The following is a 21,540-nucleotide window of genomic DNA, read 5'->3' as shown; positions in this document are numbered from 1 at the left end:
TGCTACATAAGTAAAACATGGTTCACCTAGATAGTTTGATATGTATGGGCATTACTCCTAGTAGTATTTGTTTGTTGTCTTTTGTTGCTTTGCTCCTTCCGTGCAGGCTGAGACCTAATCTCCTGCAAGTACAGTAAAATAATTTACCTATTTTTGCAGACCCTATTCATAGGATAAAAAAAATTAAGATTGCCTTTTACTTTTGAAACATTTATATTTGATGAAGTTGTTGTCTTGAGTTTAGTATTGATATTGTGAAAATGAATGCAATTTGGATTTCACATTTCTTAATGTTTGTTCTTATTTCACAAATGGATAATTAAGGAATTATGCGTCATAAAGAAGGAACCTAAGTGAGCTATATTATGGGTATGCTGTCTTTGCTCACACATTTGGGTAGCTTCTGGAATATAGGTCTTATTCACGTTTTGCTTCCTAATCTTTCTGTTGTACAGGGCCAGATCTCCTCTTAGCCACTTGATTGTTTTTATGTGAAGCACATCTTACTATCGCCTTATTTTGGTTGCTTTTGTTCACAAGAACTGTTAATATGAGAATGTGTATCCACCTTAATAAAGAAGTTAAAATAAAAAAAAATAAATAAAAAAAAAATTCATCATAAAATATTAGTAATAGAAATGAATCAAAGAATTCTTATCAAAGGTAATATAAATCAGGGAATTCCCTGGTGGTCCAGTGGTTATGACTCATCTCTTTTATTGGCAGGGCCCAGGTTCAATCCCTCGTTGGGGAACTAAGATTCTGCAAGCAATGAAGCTCAACTAAAAATACAAATCAAAATCAAGATTACTTATCAAATACATTATTCTTGGTTACAAACAAATTCTATGTGGATACTGGATGTCCCACAAAAAGATTTCATGTCACCCTTTTGCCATGTCAGTTCTTTCACTGAACTATAGCCCCAAAGTAACTGTTTTTCATGTTCACAATGCATTTACTTTGTACCTGTCATGGCCTTATAGGCATTATCATGTCACAGGAGTCCCAAAACAACCCAGTAATCCCTTGCGATAAAATAGGACAAATACACGTGGTAGAAAAAATATTGCTAAGGAAAACTGAAAACTCTTTATTACACTAGAAAAGTAAACAATGTAACACATTGCATATTAGCTTAATTTGAAACTGAAATTTTAAAAACACTTGGAAAATTGCTGGAGTAAACTATTTCATTATACTAGCTAATAAACATTTCCAAAGATTTTACTAAACTAGGGTAAAAATATCTCCAACAGATTAGTTTTACAAGCATCTTCAAGAATCATATTAAACAACAGAATATGTGTGTGCTGTGGAAAAGAAATGTTAATAAATTATTAGCATGAACATAAATGTGCTTTTCCAAGTCAGAAAGCCAGGAATTTCAGAAATAAGCATTCAGTTTTTTTTCCCCCCCTTCTTTTTGAATGAAGTAGAAAGGAATAGCTTTATTGCTTTGCCAAGCAAAGGCGCCACAGTAGGCTAATGACTTCAAAACTGTGTGTCTCAAACAAGGGTAGAGAGGAGTTTTATAGTAATGGCTCAAAGTGGGTGTGGTCAGCTCATGAACTCTTCTTTGATTGGCTGGTGGTGAGGTAAGTGGCAGTCAGCATCATAAACCTTCTGGCTCCAACTGCTCTGGGTTCCACATGCTGGTGGGCAGCAGGCTTAGTGTCTCCCACTTGGTGGGGGTTTCAGTCTCTGGAGCCTGGACTTACTAACGCTCAGGTTCTTTGTGTCTCAGCACAGAAGGAATTCAGCAAGAAGCAAAGTGACGGGCAAGAAGTAGACTTCTTAATATAGGACACTTGTGAGGGACATAAGTTGGTAGGCAAGAGGGCTCTGCCTCAGTGTTTTATGAAGTCTGACTCCATTAAAAATTTTTTTCTGGGATTACGGGATCTTAGATTCCTGACCACGAACTGAACCTGTGAGCTTGGCAGTGAAAGTACTAAGTCCTAACAACTGAACCGCCAAGGAATTCCCAACTCCTTTTTTTTTGCTATTTGATTACTGAAACCTTTTAATGCTCAGGAAAAACCTCTTCTTTTTCAGCCTATCTGGACAAACTTTTTTCTTTAAAGCCTGAGGGTGCCTTCCTTTGAGACAAACTGAAAGTTCAAACTGTAAGCTTCACCCAGTAATTAAATTTTTCCTCTCAGGTAAATTGCTCTCCCTTCAATTCTTAAGACTAATATCTTATTAAACACAGATGCAGGGACTTCCTTGCCAGTCCAGTAGCTAAGATTCTGTGTGCCCACTCTAGGCGGCACTGGCTTGATTCCTGGCCAGGGAACTGAGATCATGCATGCCACATGGTATGGCCAAAACAAAACACATAGATGCAAATAACACTTATTCCCATGCAATGGAGAAAACAACCAACTTGTTCTGGGCACTGTTCCTACCACATAATCCATCCCTAGTAACCTGTCCCTCTCCTCTCATGAATAGTCAAGCCCTTTAATGTCCTTACTGCTTTGCTCACAGTCACCTAGTAGAGGATTCTGTCCACTGTGATCAATCCATGGACCATGAACATAACAAGCACAATAAGCAACAGCAATTTTACACTATTCTTTAGAGCCCCTTCCTGATGCTAACTGACACACTACTGATTTTGGTAATTCAGGGTCCTTGTTTTTCCAGGGAACATGGATTGTGAATGAACCACACCTAATGAAGCTGCCTCCTTTCACCTTACTGACTCCTTCCCAGAGACCATCATCAAAGGCCTATAATGAAGGTGTAAGATCAACAGTCTTCAAAATTAAGGTTGAAAGGCATAAACAGTAATGTGGTCTTCAAGAAAGCTCAATAGAACATTTACACAGATACTTGGCCATTTACACATATGTTCTTCTGTATGTCATATACATGTCATTTCCTAAGTTTTAACATTCTGTGACTTCTAATGACTCTGAAGTGCATAACAATCTCATATTACTCTTGGGAGAACTAAAGCCTTAACTTATTCCTATTACGGATTCTCTGATATGTAGGCTAATTTAAGAATTGTGCGAAAAATTCACCAAATTCATTACATTTGTAAGGATTATCCCCAATAGCATGAGCTTTGTGATGAAACCTCAGGATGCATCATTTCATCAAATTCTTTCCACATTTAGTAAATTGCTGTAGTTTCTAACCTGTATGAATTCTATCATTACATCAAAAGTGGAGCTACTTGACAAAAACTTTTTACAACACTTATTACATGTGAAACATTGCTTTCCAGACTAAATTCTCTGTTTCAGAGGTTTCATCTTCAGGTACAAGCCTTGGCACACATATTAGTTTGTGTGGTTTCTCTCAAAAGACATATATGAGAAGTCTGGTGAATTGTGCAGTTAGGATAAAGCTTCTGCTCATATGTCTGTAGGGTTTCTCTTCAATGGACTCTCCATTGTTGCCTCATGCTTGAACTCAAGGTAAAGATTTTGCCACACTTGTTGCATTTAAGGGACTCCAGTATCTTCCCCATCTTATCTTTGGATAAAATCCTTGCCACACATATTTGTGTGGTTTCTCTCTAGGATAAATATTCTAATATAAGTCATGAGTGAGCACTAATTTGGAACTTTGCCCTATTCATTACATATGTAATGTTCTATCCAGCACAGATTATTTGATGATGGGTAGAATGTGAGCCCCAAGTAAAGGTTTTGCCCATTCCTGGCATTTGTGAGGTAATAATCTCCAGAAAGAAATCTTTGGTGAATGAATTCCTTGTCTAAGGGCTGGTCAACTAAATATACTTATCTGATTTCTCTCTCCAAGATGATATTTTCAATGAAGTCTAAGATGGCAACATCAGATAAATTAAAACACATCCTTAATGTTCATCATCAATGTGGATTACCTGATGGAAAGGTAGGTTTCAAAGTACACTGATGGATTTCTGAAACTCATCATAATATTTGTCAGGTTTCTCTCCAACATGAAACTTCAGTTCATGTTAAGGTTGGAGACTTTGTGGACTGGAGACTTTGAGACATTCAACATATTTCTAGAGTTTCGGCCTAGTACAGATTATGTAATGGCAAGGTTTTGCCACTCTTATGACGTGCAAATTTCAATCCACTATGAATTTCCCAAGAATATACAGTGTAAATTTTGAATGAATGAAGACAGTCCCACATATATCACGTTAAATGATTTCCCCATTGTATTTATTACCTGGTGTGGAGCGATAGTTGAGATCTAATGAAAGGTTTTCAACAGTCTTTGTTTTTGAAAGGTTTCCCTTTTGTATGAACACTCTGATGCTTTGCCAGGTATGCCTTTCGACTAAAGCAGCTGCCACACTCATTACATTTGTAAGGTTTAACTCCAGTATGAATTCTCTGATGAATTGCAAGACTTGAATTTCGATTGAAGACTTTGCCACACTCATCACATTTGTAAGGTTTCTCGCCAGTATGAGTCCTTCGGTGCCTTGCAAGATATGAATTAAAACTGAAGACTCTGCCACATATATCACATTTACATAATTTCTGTCCTGTATGGATTATTTGATGTCTCTTGAAGTTCGAGCTGTGATTAAAGATTTTGCCACAGTCTTTACACTTGTAAGGTTTTTCCCCAGTATGAATTCTCCGATGAACTGCAAGGTATGAATTTTGACCAAAAACTTTCCCACAGACATCACATTTATATGGTTTATCTCCTGAATGGATGATTTGATGTTGTTTGAGGTGTGAGCCAAAATAAAAGGTTTTGCTGCACTCATTACATTTGTAATGTTTCTCTCCAGTATGAATGACTTGATGACTGACGAGGGTTGATCTACTACTGAACATCTTACCACACTCGTTACATTGGTAAGGTTTCTCTCCAGTATGAATTCTCTGATGGCTTGCAAGGTTTCCTTTCTGACTAAAAGCTCTGCCACATTCATTACACTTGTAAGGTTTCTCTCCAGTGTGAAGCCTCTGATGACTTGCAAGGTTGGCCTTGTGATGAAAGACCTTGCCACACTCATTACATTTATAAGGTTTCTCTCCAGTATGAATTCTGCGATGTTTTGCAAGGTATGAATTCTGACTAAACACCTTGCCACATTCATTACATTTGTATGGTTTCTCTCCAGTATGTATTCTCTGATGAACTGTAAGGTATGAACTTTGAGTAAACACTTTTTCACATATATCACATTTATGTAAGTTCTCTTTTGTATGGATTATCTTATGTCCAGTGAGGTGCAAGCCATGGTAAAGGGTTTTGCCACACTTGTTATACTTGTAAGATTTCTCTGAAGTATGAATTGTTTGATGAATAGCAAGGTCTGAATGTCGACTAAAGACTTTGCGACACACATCACAATTAAACATGTTCTCTTCTGTATGGATAAACTGATGCTGGGTAAGGTTCAAGCCCTGATGAAAGGTTTCGCCACTCTGATTACATTTGTAAGGGCATTCCATGTGTGTACTCTGGTCTTGTGTTAGTATTGAAGGATGCATAAAATCATTCCCATATGAATTAGAAATGTTGGTTTGGACAAGGAGAGAAATTCCTTGAAGTAGTGAAAATGAAGCACTAATACTGATACTCTTGTCAGCTTGATTAAATTCAACAATCTTCTCTTCACTTTTGTAAACATGCAGGTCATCCCAAAAGCTTAATGCAAGCCTGTTTTCAATAGGCTTGATTCCTGCAATACTTCTACCGTGTTCCTCTCTCTCATCGGTGAGATTTTTGTCATGTGTTATAGGCTTTACTTTGTAATTTCTTGCCTCATCTCTTGGCTGAGACTCAAAGTCATATATATTTTCCTGGATTTCCCTGAGGTAAAAATCTTTGATTTTATTCCTTTCATGTCTTCCCAATATCACTGTTTGGAATTCTTCTCCTCTATCAGTTTTTTCATTTAGTTGTAATTTCTCGATCACAAGTATATGAGAGATATCTACAAGATATAAAAAACTGTAAGTATCTCACTTATTATAACTCATAAATAAATATTTCATGTTAAACATGATATTTGGTGATATTACACCAAACTAGTACTTACACAAAAAGGAGTTATGAAAATTACCATGATATAAAAACCTTTCAAACACAAATGGAATGATTCTTTACTAAAGGTAAACTGATCTGTGATAATATTACTTAATTTTAGGGCACCTAAATTTCAAACAGTTTGGCCACTTGATGGGAAGAGCCAACTCATTGGAAAAGACCCTGATGCTGGGTAAGACTGAAGGGAAAAGGAGAAAACGGTGGCAGAGGATGAGATGGTTAGCTAGTATCACTGACTCAATGGACATGAATTTGAGCAAACTCCAGAAACAGTGAAGGACAAGGAAGCCTGGTGTGCTGCATTCCCAGGGTCGCACAGAGACAGAACTGACTTAGCAACTCAACAACAACAAATTTTAAAACAACCTATAACAAGAACACTCACATTGGAAAAACTTTTGTTACCAATCCAAGAAAGTGTAATTTTCAACCATGACACCAAAGCACATACCAATTAGCAGTAAACATACCTACTGGTGGCTCAAAACTGAGGGGAAAAGAATATTATACATATATTGGGCATACTTGTTTAATACAAATGAATGCTAAAAACCAGACAAAATCTACTGTAATAGTAAATAATCCAAAACTAACTTATTCAATGAATAATTTCAATGAGTGATAGTTTCAACTTGGGAAACAAAGAATAGAGAAAATGGTGCATATGATAAAAAAGTTTTTTTAAAAACAAAATGTTCTTCTAAGTACCTCCTGTAAAACTATGTACCCATGAAGCAGCATAAAACATTCAGAAAGGCCACCTTCTGTAAATCAAAATTAAAGATTAGTAAATGAAATATTCTCCATTTATATTGACAGCCATTAAATAGAGCAATTCCCTAATTCTGCAGTGCCCTAAAATATCCAGTTCTTTGGCTCCAAAATGTATATAATATAGAGTGGGCAATTTGTGAATTTACTTTAACTAGGTTGGTACACCATATTGCTGAGAACAAATTGAAAAAAAAAGCATACAATTTATAATGCAAAAAAGGGATAGCATAATAAACATGCTAGACTATTCATGCATCTTTTTACACAAAAGACATTTTGACTTAATATAAAAACTGCACTATTTCTGGGAATTTAAGAGTGTCCAGTGGTTAGAACTCAGTACTTTCATTGCCATGGACCAAAGTTACATTCCTTGAAGGAAGATCCCACAAGCAGCATGGTGGGGCCAAAAAACAAACACAAAAACCTAAAGACAAAAAAATACTATTTCTTTTTAAAGGCTTGAGGATAATTACCACAATTTTTCAAGTAAGGAGAGTGGAATCACAGATTTATGTACATGACCCCAACTGACACAGAAAGTAGTGAGAACCATGATGAGAACTGTAACCTAGAGACTGAGACAATATATTCTTAAACATGAACCTCACCCAAGCAGTATATTACAAAATACTGCAACAAATACCAGGAGCTTAGAAGAGAACTTCAAGGGAGCTGCAAGCAGTGGACTGTGTAACTACTAAGGGGATTCAGCCACCCCTCCTGGAAATGGTTTCTGAGTTGTCACAGCTGCACACAATGATTTAGGTTGGGTCATGAGAAAGTTGATCAATATACAGAGGTGTTATTTTTACAGTGTGAGTAATGTGGAAGGTGGAGGGGTGGGTGAAAGAGTGCAATGGAAATTGGGAAGTTCAGGAGAATAACTTAAACATTCTAGGAAATAACAACCTTTTCATCCACTCCAAGGGACCATATAAAGAAAGGTCAGAACTGAGAAAGGGACTGATTGGAGCTCAGGGTATATGCATATGTAGGAGCACATCTGTGTGGTTATAACTGTGTGAGGACAATTAAAATATTGACCTTAAAAGAACTGGCTTAGCAATAGTATACTACTGGTCCATTTTTAACTAGGGGAATTATAGTATGAGTATGGGAAAGAACCACATGAGATTTAAACACTGCAGAAGGAAATTAACTTTCAATCTGCTATACTATTTGCTATGCAAACCGAATATTCCAATGACTGTATTTCCATGCATATGTTCAATAAACACATACAAAATATTTCAGGAGACTGTGCAATAATGATCTTAGCAGAAAGCAGAAGTGAAAACCAGGAGAAGACTATCAGAAGGAGATGAATCAGTTCATTCTGTGCACACAAAAACAGGGCAAAGTAAAGGAGGGAGATCGTGATTTTGGAATGAAGATCTCTTGGCTAGGCGAGAACACCTTGTATGGGGAAAAAAAGATAGCAGAAAGTGTTTGACGAAGCCTGAGCAATTTCAGGATATGATCACAATAGTTAAGTAAGTAAAGAAAAAAAAATGTTACTAAAATATTAATTACATAACATACTTTGGTTATATAAAATATTTACATCAACATCCCTTGTTATTAAACATGACAGCAGTTCTTTTAGCTAGCCCGTCTAAATACTAGAAGTCATATCATCAAATTTCTTAACACAAACTCTGCAAAGAAAAACAAAACCATGAGGGAGTGATGTCAGCAGGACAGTAAACCATAGGCACCCATTACCCATGAGGGAACCAAGTTAAAAACAATAAAAGAAAAGCAATTGGGGAAAATTCAACAAACCAATCAAGAAGAGGCAGCACCCAAGCAAATGCTTGTCCTAAAACACTAGACGGAAAAACATAGGAAAGTTCATGACAATTTCCTGGGCTTCAACTTCCCTCCTCCTTCTTACACTGCATTGAGAGTTAACTGGCACAAGTCTCCCCATTCCCAGAGGTTCCCTCAGGTAAAAATGCTAAAAATATGACAGAAACATTCAGTAAACCAGAAACAGAAAAAAAAATGACCTCAACACAATAAAGGACATGTAATAAAAGCCCACAGCTAACATCATAATCAATGGGGAAAGACTTAAACCTTTTCCTCTAAGACCAGGAATGTAACAAAGATGTTTGCACTACTTCTAAAAGAAAAACTACGGAAATTCCTACCAAGAACATGGAGATAGAAGAAAAACACATATAACCAATCCCAACAGCAAATGAAGCAAATCCATCTCTTCTGAAAAATGAAATGTTCGAATACGTAAAACACCCCAGGAAATTCCTATAGTGCAGTGGTTAGAACTCCACACTTCCACTGTCAGGGGACCAGGTTCAATCCCTGTTGGGAGAACAAGGATTCCACAAGTCACATGGTAAGGCAAAAACACACACACACACACACCTTGAATAGTTGGCAAAAAAAAAAAAAGAAATAATGAACTCAGAAAAACAACAATATACAAAACCAACAAACAAAAGTCAATACTGTTTCTATATATTAACAATAAAAAAATCATGAAGGAAATTCAGAAAACTCCATTTAAAATATTATTAAAAAACTAAAGTACTTGGCAAAACTTTACAGAAGAAAGCAAAGATATATGCTCTGTGAACTAAAAACAGCTGAAAAATAACCCAAAGGACACAAATGCAGACATCTCAAGTTTATGGACTAGAAGTAAACATGGTCAGGGTGTAAATACTACTACTCTAAGTGATCAACACTCCAAGGCCATATCACCCTGAACAACCCCGATCTCCTCTAAGTAATCAACAGATTTAACCCAATCCCTAATAAAACCCCGATAGTGTGTCTTAAATAGATAAATCCATCGTTAAGATTCAAATGCAACCTCAAAAGACACTGAAGGACTTTCCTGGTGGTCCAGTGGCTAAGACTCCATACTCCCAATGCAAGAGACCTGGGTTCCATCCCTGGTCTGGGAACTAGATCCCACATGCTGCAACTAACACTTGGTGCAGCCAAATAACATTTTTTTTTTTAAAAGAGACACTCAACAAAAAAACCGAGGTTAAAAAGAACAAAGTTGGAGGTTTCAGAATTACTTTTAAAAGTCTCAGAAACCTACACTAATCCAAGCAGTGTGGTATTAGCACAAAGACCAGTGGCATACGACAGTGGCATGAGAAATAAATTCTTGTGTATGTGGTCCAAGGGGATCCCCATGTTCAACAAGAGGATGTGGACCACCCAATGGGGGAAGGACAGGCTATTAAACAAAAAATGAACTATGTTTCCTATTGAAAATATCATTCCACTTCATAAGTTCTCTAATTTAGATGTTTTAAACTTAGCTGTTGATGTAAAAGAATAATGGCACACAGGTGACCAAAAGATGGCATCAGTAACAGTTTACAAAACAGCTTCACAAACGAGAATGAGAACTTGGACAGCGTTATCCTGAAGAGAAATCCCTATACTGCTTGCTGAGAATGTAAGGGGATGGTTATTGCACATGTGAACATCACTGTCACGATGCCATTGAGACAGGCTTTTGTGACATTGCTCAAAACCACAAAAACACCCAGAAAGATTTATCAGCCAGGCTCTGGGGATATTTCTTATTTAGTATCACAGAATATGCAGACCATATCAATATAGCATGAAGTGGTTATTTTCTATATAGCGGAAAAAGATTACAATATATGACGAATAGTTCAGTTCAGTCGCTCAGTCATGTCTGATTCTTCACGACCCCGTGAACCTCAGCACACCAGGCCTCCCTGTCCAATACCAACTCCCGGAGTCCACCCAAACAAACCCATGTCCACTGAGTCAGTGATGCCACCCAACCATCCCATCCTCTGTCGTCCCCTTCTCCTCCTGCCCTCAATCTTTCCCAGCATCAGGGTCTTTTCCAATGAGTCAGCTCTTCGCATCAGGTGGCCAAAGTATTGGAGTTTCAGCTTCAATATCAGTCCTTCCAATCAACACCCAGGACTGATCTCTTTTAGGATGGACTGGTTGGATCTTCTTGCAGTCCAAGGGACTCTCAAGAGTCTTTCCAAACACCACAGTTCAAAAGCATCAATTCTTCCGTGCTCAGCTTTCTTTATAGTCCAACTCTCACATCCATACATGACCACTGGAAAAACCATAGCCTTGACTAAACAGACCTTTGTTGACAAAGTAATATCTCTGCTTTTTTTTTCAAAATAATCTGTCAACCAGTAAACTCACCCCATAGATAAGTTACACAGAAGAAAAATTTCCTCTGAGAGTTCAGATAAGTAGTAAATGTTTAAAAAGAAAAAAGAAGAAGTAAATGTTTGTACTTCCCATAGAATTCTCTGATGAGGGGAAAGTCTGCACACACTATCAATAATGAAGCTTCCTCTAGGCCCTTCCAAGATATGACCTGTTATACCCTCAAAGGCATGTACCTCACTCTACAGACCAGGAGTCTTTTTTGCTTCGTTACAAGGGTAAAATATTCAGATAAGAAACAAATACCTCCACATAAGAGGAAAGACACATGACTTGCTGTGGCTTTGCCAGAATCCTAGTCCCTTGCTCAACTGAGGACTGATGGGAATACAGAGAGGAACAGAAAAATATTTCCAAAATTTACAGGCTGTTATCTCCTTCTGAATACGAAGGGAACAGTATAATGCACAGAAACATACCTCTTTTCCTAAGACTTCTAAATCAAAAGCACATAGGTAGGAAACAGGAAAAGGCGTGTCTTAAAAGTTTTCCATTGAACTTTATCACTACAAAAGCTCTGGAACAATTCCTGATGTATCATGAAGTGGGCAGATCGTCAGAGGAAAAGGTAGATTTAAACTCCTGAGGCTGCGTCCTGAAGCTCTTCATGTCTGAATCAACAGGGATTTCAGATCAGTCAAGTAAAACCGGGGCTCCCAAGAGGCACGCAGTGGGAAATGCAGAGATACCCCAGGGTAGATCCCAACTTCAAAGGGAAGTGATCCTCACCCAAGGAGACTATGTTGCTGAGGGTCTCCACCATCACGTCCCTGTACAAAGCCCTCTGAGCAGCATCTAGGCATTCCCACTCCTCCTGAGTGAACTCTATGGCCACATCCTTGAAGGTCAGCTGTGCCTGAAACGAAAACACATTTCACCAAGGGGCCATGAGGAGAGCTCTTATTTTCACACAAAAGGAGAAGAGGAGAGAGGGCTAAGGATGAACTCAGTTGAAGTAATATTCTGACAGATCCATGGAAAGCTATTTGGAGGAAATTATGGGCCTTTAATTTTAATTCCTTATGCTTTTTCCCAGAGATTATGATAACCTCTAACCAATGTGGAGGATAATTAATGTCCAATGTGGAGGTAAATCAATGTCCATTTTTGTGGACACTACATGAAATATATGTAAATAAGATTTAATAATGAGTAGTTTCTCCAGAACTGTTAGAGTATGTGTTTGTTACACACTGCTATTCAATATCTAGATGAGCTACACTATGAGTGATGGCATCAGAAATGACAGAGTCAACAGTGCTTTAAAAAAAAGGTCAAAATCTTAAACCATGATTACAGTGACTAAGGGTGTTCGAATACTTCAAAGATGCTAAACAATACTCTAAATGCTTTATGGCTATGAACTTTTTTTTAATCAACATCATAGCTCAGTAGAAAAAGAAGTATGCCATCCTACAGAGACAAAAGTGTCAGAGACATTTGGAGAAACTCTCCTTAGTTCAAGAAACTAAGTAATCATACAGCAGGAATCTCAATTAAGGAGAATGAGGTCTTGAACTCAAGGTAAAGTAGCAAAAACTCAAGTAAGAGAAGAGCATTAGAAAAAAAAATAAAGAAGAGCACTAGAAGCACACTGATAGAGGGTTCCCTGAGAAAACTTGAAATAAGGTCAAAGCGAACAACATGGAAGGCAATAAAAGATCGTTACAGATGTGGGTGCACAAACACATACATATAACATGTTAGTAATCTTACTGTTATCTGAACCTTGAACAGGAAAGTGTAGGAAAAAATGCAAGGCCACAGAATATATTTATGATATAATTTCAGCTACAAAAAAATGCAGTACATAGTTTTAAAATTATGATGTCTTATCAAAACCATGGACTTGCAGATCCATGAACTAACTTACGGACGCACGTGTATTACAAATGCAGAAATAACTGAAATGAGAGATGTTGTCTAGGGACATTTTTTTTTTCAAGTGCAAATAATTTGAGAGATCATTCTAGAAATATCCAGCAGCATCATTCCAAAAAGGAACATTCCAGAAAGTTCCAGTGAGGAAGAGAAAGTTGCAGCCATGGGCAACTGGAGCTCCATGTGAATGGACATGCTCTGAGAGTCTGTGAAACAACCTCAGAACTGCCCCCACAGAGGGGTGAGGGAGCTTGGGTGTTTACTTACTTACTCCCACCCAGCCCTCATTTTTCTTTTTTTGGCCTCAAGGCATGGCATGAAGGATCTTAGCTCCCCCAACCAGGGATGAAACTCTTCCCCCCCTGCAGAAGTGCAGAGTCTTAACCACTGGACCATCAGGGAAGCCCCCATCCCTCATTTTGGGGGGTTGTTCCTGGCCCAAACAGGAGAGTTCAGTGTTTGCAGTCAGTTGCCATCAAGAATGTACTAGAATGGTAAGACCCAAATGAACAAGGAGGGACAGGACACCCTTATGTATTCCCTAACTAGTCTGAAATTCCTTAAGAGAAAGGAGTGAGTTCACAGAATTCACTATTCTACTCCCAACAGTCTGTGCAGGATTCGGTATGCAATAAGTAAACAATAAGGATAGAGAGGATAAATCAATCAACATAAAGAAAATTTGAGACAACAGTTAAGGAGACTTCCAGGAGGTTGGGAATAAATATACACACTTGCTGCTATATATAAAATAGAGGGAATTACCTGGCCATCCCCTCTGGACATATTTTTGCATGATTTTTTATCATCAGTTTTATATATGCGAATTTCAGCATTTTTTGGAACAACGAAAGAGTTACCTGTGCTAAATGGTACCAACAGGAAAAAAGCAGGAAAAGTTAAGTACAGCTTCTACGGAATACCTATATATAAATACAATTTAAAAACACAGTATTTATTTCTGTAAACACTTGACTCCTAAAACATTGACTCAAACTTAGAAAAGTTACGGAAAAAATATACTGTAATTAAGAAAGAATATTTCTCTAAATATCATGATCAGAAGGAAACACTTGATGAATTCATACCGAATTGACAGTGGAGTTAAGGGGGCTGGCCAGGGGTCCTGCCTTTCACCTCAGTACAGCATGCCTGAGCAGGGACCAACAGAGGAAGTAACGAGAGGAAAACAGAGTGGGAGCAAGACACACAGCATGTCAGAGCTGGAACTGTGAACATTCACAAATCTAAATCAAAAAGTAGAAGGATGGAAAAAGATATCAGGAATTACTGCACAATATCAGACAAAATAACCTAAGGAAAAAAACTAACACAAGACACAAAATACATCGTGAAATGAGAAAAGGGTAAATTTGCCAAGAAGCTATAATAATTATAAATATATACACATCTAACATCAACCCAGGAGGACCTGATGAAGGGGTTTATAACAGGGATTCAAATGTGGAGTCTCTGATAAAACTAGGGTGTGAGGAGGGCTTGTGTTCCCTAAATCTTGTCTCCCCCAGGTTGGAAGGTGTTCAAAATGCTACTGGGGAAGAGTGGATGACAACTACTAATAAATCCAGAACAAACGAAACAGCTGGGACAAAACAGAAATGATGCTCAGTTGTGGATGTGTCTAATGGTGAAAGTATGTCCGAGGCTAATAAGGAACAATACTGTATGGGAACCTGGAATGTTAGGTCCATGAATCAAGGTAAATTGGACATGGTCAAGCAGGAGATGGCAAAGTGAACTAAAATGGACAGGAACAGGTGAATTTAAATCAGATGACCATTATATCTACTATCGTGGGCAAGAATCCCTTAGAAGAAATGGAGCAGCCTACATAGCCAACAGAAGAATCTGAAACGCAGTGCTTGGGTGCAATCTCAAAAAGGACAGAATGATCTCTGTTCACTTCCAACACAAACCATTCAATATCACAGTAATCCAAGTCTATGCCCCAACCACTAATGCTGAAGAAGCTGAAGTAAAAGGGTCTCATGAAGACCTACAAGGCATCCTAGAACCAAAAAAAGATGTCCTTTCCTCACAGAGGACTAGAATGCAAAAAGTAGGAAGTCAAGAGATACCTGGAGTACCAGGCAAGTTTGGCCTTGGAGTACAAAATGAAGCAGGGCAAAGGCTAACAAAGAGTTTTGTCAAGAGAATGCACTGGTCATAGCAAACACTCGCTTCCAACAAGACAAGAGACAACTCTACACGTGGACATCACCAGATGGACGATTCTGAAATCAGACTGATTATATTCTTTGCAGCCAAAGATGGAGAAGCTCTATACAGTCAGCAAAAACAAGACAGTGAGCTGACTGTCACTCAGATCAAGAGCTACTTATTGCAAAATTCAGACTTAAATTGAAGAAAGTAGGGAAAACCACTAGCCATTCAGGTATGACCTAAAGCAAATCCCTTAATGATTATATAATGGAGGTGATGAATAGATTCAATGGATCAGATCTGGTAAATAAGAGTGCCTGAAGAACTATGGACAGAGGTTTGTAACACTGTATAGGAAGCAGTGACCAAAAACATCCCAAAGAAAAAGAAATGCAAGAAGGCAAAGTGGTTGTCTGAGGAGGCCTTACAAAGAGCTCAGAAAAGAAGAGAACTAAAAAGCAAAGGAGAAAGGGGAAGATATATCCAACTGAATGCAGAGTTCCAGAGAACAGCAAGCAGAGATATGAAAGCCTTCTTAAGTGAACAATGCAAAGAAATAGAGGAAAAGAAGAGAATGGGAAAGACTAGAGATTTCTTCAAGAAAATTGGAGATAGAATATTTCATGTAAGGATAAACACAATAAAAGGATAGAAATGGCAATGACTAAGAGAAACAGAAGAGATTAAGGTGGCAAGCATACACAAAAGAACTATACAAAAAAGGTCTTCACAACCTGGATAACCACGATGGTGTGGTCAGTCACCTAGAGCCAGACGTTCTTGAATGTGAAGTCAAGTGGGCTTCAGAAAGCATCACTACAAACAAAGCTAGTGGAAGTGATAGAATTCCAGCTGAGTTATTTCAAACCCTAAAAGATGATGCTGTGAAAGTGTTGCATTCAATATGCCAGCAAATTTGGAACACTTGGCAGTGGCCAAAGGACCAGAAAAGGTCAGCTTTCATTCCAATCCCAAAGGACAGTGCCAAAGAATGTACAAACTACTGTACAACTGCACTCATTTCACATGCTAATAAGGTAATGCTCAAATGTGCTCCATAATAAGAGAAGCCACCGCCTTGTGAAGCCTGAGCACTGCAACTAAAGAACAGGCTCTGCACCACCCGAACTAGAGAAAGCCTGGTTGCAGCAACAAAAACACAGTGCGGACAAGGAAACCCAGCACAGTCCAAAATAAATAAGTAACAAAATAAAATTTTTGAAAAAATTTAGAAAAGTTGCAGCATAAAATATCAGCACATGAAAATCAACTGCATTTCTATCTGCACACAATGAACCATTTAGACAGAAAATGAGAGAACAATCCTATAGAAAACTTAGGAAAAAGATCAGACAAGTAGGTGTAAGACCTCTACACTGAAAAGTACTAAACTTTAAAACAAAAGTCCCTGGAGATATATATAAATAGAAACACACCCTGGAGTGGGAACTTTATGCTTTTAAAATGACCAAATTAGGGTGGGAGGGAGGCTCCCAAGGGAGGGGATATATGGCTGATTCACATTCTTGTATGGCAGAAGCCAACATAACATTGCAAAGCAACTATCCTCCAATTAAAAATAAATTTTAAAAAATGTACGGGACTTCCCGGATGGTCCACTGGCTAAGACCCCATGTTCCCAATGCAGGTGGTCCAGGTTCCATCCCTGATCAAGGAACTAGATCCCACACGCTGCAACGAAGAGTTCGCATGTTGCAACTAAAGAACCTGAATGCTGCAACAAAAACTGAAGATCCTGCAATGCCGAAACTAAGACCCAGTGCAGCCAAATAAATAAATATTTAAAAATGCAAATAATAATACATAATTTTAAAAATTCCTTCATTTGCAACCCAGCAAGACCTGGTATACCCCTATAATTTTTCAATGGAAATTAAGAGGCAGTTGAGCTGATTAAAAACAGATAACATTTTCTTTCCTTAGAAATAGCAAACTACAAAAATCAAGGCAGTAAGATTTCATTGTAAAATTTTCTTAAAAAAAAAAGACCCAAAGAGAGACTTCCCTGGTGGTCCAGTGGTTAGGACTCCAGGCTTCCACTGCAGGAGGCACAGTATACAGATTTAAGGAATTCCTATGCCATTTTTTGCAGTTAAAGAAAAAAAAATCATTCCTAAATTCATAGGGAATCTCAAGAACCAGCAAACAGCTAAAATATTCTTGAAAAAGAGGATGAATGTACAAGTGTCAGGCAGGATACTTTGGGGCCAGGGAAGAATAGAGAATCCAAAAAAGGACATTTGGAGGACAGGCTGAGAATATGACTTTACCTGAGAAAGAGGCATTCCTGACTCCTGTTCTGTTTCCTCCTCTTCCTCTTAGCAGGACACACAAAAAGGGAGAAAACAAAATATTAGACTAACTGGTAAAACTAGGATTTGTCTGTTAATATAAAAGATCATTGACAACTTTACCAAGTACCCACCAAAAAGGTCTAAAATTATTTATTACATACCAAAGAGCTTTTCCAGTACAAAGGGAAAAGAGGACAAAGCAAGCAGGCTGCCAAGAAACCTGAAACACATTTTCAAAAGAATGAATTTTTATCATCTAATATTTGTGGTGTCAATGTTTTAAAAATTTCACAATGCATTATATTACTATTTAAAGAATGATTTGATTATAGAAAAGCACCAAAGCTTATTAACAAAAGTTAATGATCATTTCCAGGGAAGCAGAAACTGAATAAACTAAAATTTTTTCCAAGCTACAGAAAGAATTATATGTAAAGGTATAAGAAAGAAAAGTAGGCCCATCACAAAAAGGAGCATTCTCAATGTTCTTTTTTTTTTTAATTGACTTTTTATTTACTTATTCTTTGGCCACACTGGGTCTTCGTTGCTGTGATCAGGCTTTCTCTAGTTGTGGTGTGAGGGCTTCTCATCATGGTGGCTTCTCTTGTTTCAGCACACAGGCTTAGTTGCCCCAAGGCATGTGGGATCTTCCCGGACCAGGGATCGAACCTGTGTCCCCTGCCTTGGCAGGCAGATCCTTTACCACTGGACCACCAGGAAAGTCCTCAATGTTCCTTTTAAAAGGCACCATGCAGTGACAGATTCAATCATTTCTTGCCCCACTTGTCGTCTCCTACTCCTGTGCCCCATGTCAAGCAAAGGGAAGGGGGTGACTCACAACTGAGTGAATCAAATCACTGGGTGCTCTAGAGGTAAAGAACCTGCCTGCCAATGCTGAAGACATAAGAGATGCAGGTTCCATCCCTGGGTCGGAAGACCTCCTGGAGGAGGGCCTGGCAACTCACTCTGGTATTCTTGAGAATCCCATGGACAGAGGAGCCTGGCGGGCTACAGTCCATGGAGTTGCGAAGGGTTGGACACAACTGAAGTGACTTAGCAGCAGCAGCCCCCTGGCTAAACAGGGCTTGCAAATACAAGTTATCCTCTGATATGAAGAATTACAGAATGCACAAGACACAAGTTCTGCAATTCTCATCCTCATCTGTACAATGAGACATTTTATTACATTCTAAAATAAGAAATCATATATCACAACTTATCCACAACCAAACAACTCACCATCCATCTGCATCCAGTTCCCACTACCCACCTGCTCTACTGTTTCCATTTTAGTCGGTTAATCTCTTTTCTTCCCTTCTGCTCTCCAGCTCTTCCTGTTTCTTCCCTCACACCTGTCCTGCCCACTCTGTAAACTGTTTCCCTCAAGATGCTTGGTCTCTGCATCCTTTCTGATGGTCCTCCATCTGTCTTTCTGCCTCTTTCTTGCCCCTCCCTGCTCCCTCTCTGCCCTCCAGTTACACCCCTTCTCTCCCTCTTCCACTCTCCTTCTCCCCCTTCTCTGACACCCCAGGTGGTCATGCATCCTTCCTGCTCTCATTTCCTCTTGTGGTCACACTTGATCCTCCTTCTCTCCCAGCGCCATGCAGCTCTGCAGCCCAAGTGTCCAGCTCTTTCATCCTCTCACCCCACTCTATGTGAAGTGCTTCTCCTTTGGTGGCCCTGCCCTACCGCTGATCCAAGGCCCTTCTATGTTACTCTCTGTCAGTTACAAACTGGCACTTGCCATCTACCCACATGCCAGTAGTCATGTTTGGATGTGAGAGCTGGACCATTAAGAAGATTGACCACCGAAGAACTGATGCTTTTGTACTGTGGTCTTGGAGATGGCTCTTGAGAGTCCCTTGGACTGCCAGGAGATCACACCAGTCAATCCTAAAGTAAGTCAACCAAGAATATTCACTGGAAGGACAGATGCTGAAGCTGAAGTTCCAATACTTTGGCCACCTGATGGCAAGAGCCAACTCATCAGCAAAGACCCTGATGCAGCAGAAAATGAGAAGGTTGCATACCGTCACCGACTCAATGAGTTTGAGCAAACTTCGGGAGATAGTGGAGGACAGAAGAGCCTGGTATGCTGCAGTCCTGGGGGCCACATAGAATCAAACAGAACTTAGCAACTAAACAATAATAATCTACCTGTCTACCTCTACAAGGGTTATTTCATGTGCTGCTGCAGCTGCTGACCTTCAATACCTCCTGAAAGGAGTTCACAGTGGAGAGCAGAAATGAGGCATCTGTGATTGGGGGAGAAACTGGCAGATCAGGTCTTCAGATAGATATTTTCAGGAGCCAATTTTATGAGCCCAATTCTTGTATCTCCCCATATCTAGAAAAGCACTAAAGTCCTCCATGGTGATGACTGTTCCTTGTGATTAGCAAAGCTTCACAAAAGTAGTAGAAAACTTCTGGAAAAAAATATGTGCTTGATTGCATGTAATCCCCCTTCACCAAACTCTATATACTGACCTTTCCCCCTGCCTCTTTGCAGCAGCTTCTCAGAGCTATGTGAAGTGCTGTTTCCTCGACTGCAGTCCTCATTTTGCCCCAAACAAAACTTTACTTGCAAACCTCATATTGTGCATTTTTTTAAACTTGACATCTCCCATCCCCGGAGATCCAACTTTGTAAAAAATCTACATCTTTATTCACCTGCTATTTTCAATGCTTAATCTTTCATTTCACTCGGTTTACAAGTCCCTCAGCCACAGTCTCTATCCCTATGGATTCTCCTTCATCCTCTTCTCATTCTCAGTTTTTCTCTCAGTTGCTCATTATCTGCTTCTCCTGAGCTCTCTGACCCACGTATTTACAGGGCTGAGTAAGACATCTGCCTACAGGGAAAAAAAAGAAAACACTTTTTCCATCATGTGGAATTTGGAACAGAAGACCACTGTGTTTCACACGGCTAACTCAGGTCACCTCCCATTACAAGGGGAGGCTTGCTGGGCAGAAGGACTGGCCTCAGGAGATGGGAGGACCGAGGTGATGGCAGGGAGGAGGGGGTCTTAGGAGAGGGGCGGGCTGTCTTGAATCCCAGAGTTAGGAACGGGAGTGAGGGGACAAACTAGGTGATTAAATAGTTAATCCAACTAGGGGATTGTCAGTAGAATAACAGACTTGTCAGACTCCTGCAAGTTAATGATTACTCAAGAAAGCAGGCTTGCTTAGCAACAAAGCTATTCAACAGATGCTCAAGAGGACCCTGAAACAACCCCGCTGAGTGAGCTCAGTAAATTACCACACGCTCTGTGCACCCATAAAAAGCACTAATTTGTGAAGCTACCTTGACCAGGTAGGAAAAACAACAAAAAACTCCCCTGGCCAACCTGTTGGTGGGACTGGTGCAGGAAGGCTGACACCTACTCAAGAAAGACGAGTAAAGTCTTCTCCCCACCTCACCCCCAACGCCACTTTCCCTCTGATGATAAATCTGTAGCCCAGCAAGTTCTCTGGGCTTTGCATACTTTCGGCTGCCCACTTGTAAGACTCGCAAACTTCCTATTCTAATAAATCACTTATCTATCACTTTGCCTCTCACTGATTTGATTTTTTTTTTTTTTTTGCACTGAGACTGAAAGGACTGTGGTGTGGAAGCTCGGCGGCGACCCCTTCCACCGCCACCAACGACACAAAAGAGCTTCACCAGGTCCCGCCAGGAGGACGGGGCCTCTCCCTGGGCGGGAAGGCCAGCGCTGCCCTCCAGGGCTCCAGAAAGCGGGCTGGGAGGAGAGGGGCGCGAATCCGCCTGGCAAAAGAGGGCTTAACTGGGGAGCGGAAGGACTACCGGGTTTTTCAGCCAGAAAATGTAGCGAAAGGCGGCGTCTACGTTGACTGAAGGCAGAAGAGCCGAGGTACCGACCTCCGGATGAATCTAAACCCCAAACACCCGACCTGCACGAGGACTTCTGGATTTACCTGGGGGTGGAAGGGCCAGGTGCTGAGATGTCAGGTATCTAGTCACTCCAAAGCTCCCGAGGTTTGAGTGACGGAGGAAGCGCAGCAGGAATTTACACAGAAAGCTGACGCTTAACCCGCGGCGGTTCAACGTTCATTCTGCGCTCCGCGCTTCCCGTTCCGTAACCAACTGCGCACGCGCGGACTTGGACGCAGGGCCTCC

General features: G+C 39.7%; 1 protein-coding gene across 1 annotated transcript in view; it reads right to left on the bottom strand.

Annotated features, from left to right (window-relative positions):
• Positions 1–1,069: 1,069 nt before the first annotated feature.
• LOC104982275 (zinc finger protein 160-like) overlaps positions 1,070–21,540 on the bottom strand; it is a 58,918-nt gene continuing 38,447 nt past the window's right edge. Inside the window, 5 exon segments of the mRNA XM_010831619.1 lie at positions 1,070–5,914; positions 11,752–11,878; positions 17,379–17,423; positions 17,564–17,622; positions 21,339–21,472. Of these exon segments, the coding sequence (XP_010829921.1) occupies positions 4,179–5,914; positions 11,752–11,878; positions 17,379–17,423; positions 17,564–17,622; positions 21,339–21,472 (2,101 nt within the window). The 3' untranslated portion in view covers positions 1,070–4,178.

Source organism: Bison bison, unplaced genomic scaffold (assembly GCF_000754665.1).
Source record: "Bison bison bison isolate TAMUID 2011002044 unplaced genomic scaffold, Bison_UMD1.0 scf7180017860037, whole genome shotgun sequence".
Taxonomy (NCBI): Eukaryota; Metazoa; Chordata; class Mammalia; order Artiodactyla; family Bovidae; genus Bison; species Bison bison.
This window is presented reverse-complemented; position numbering and strand designations above follow the sequence as displayed.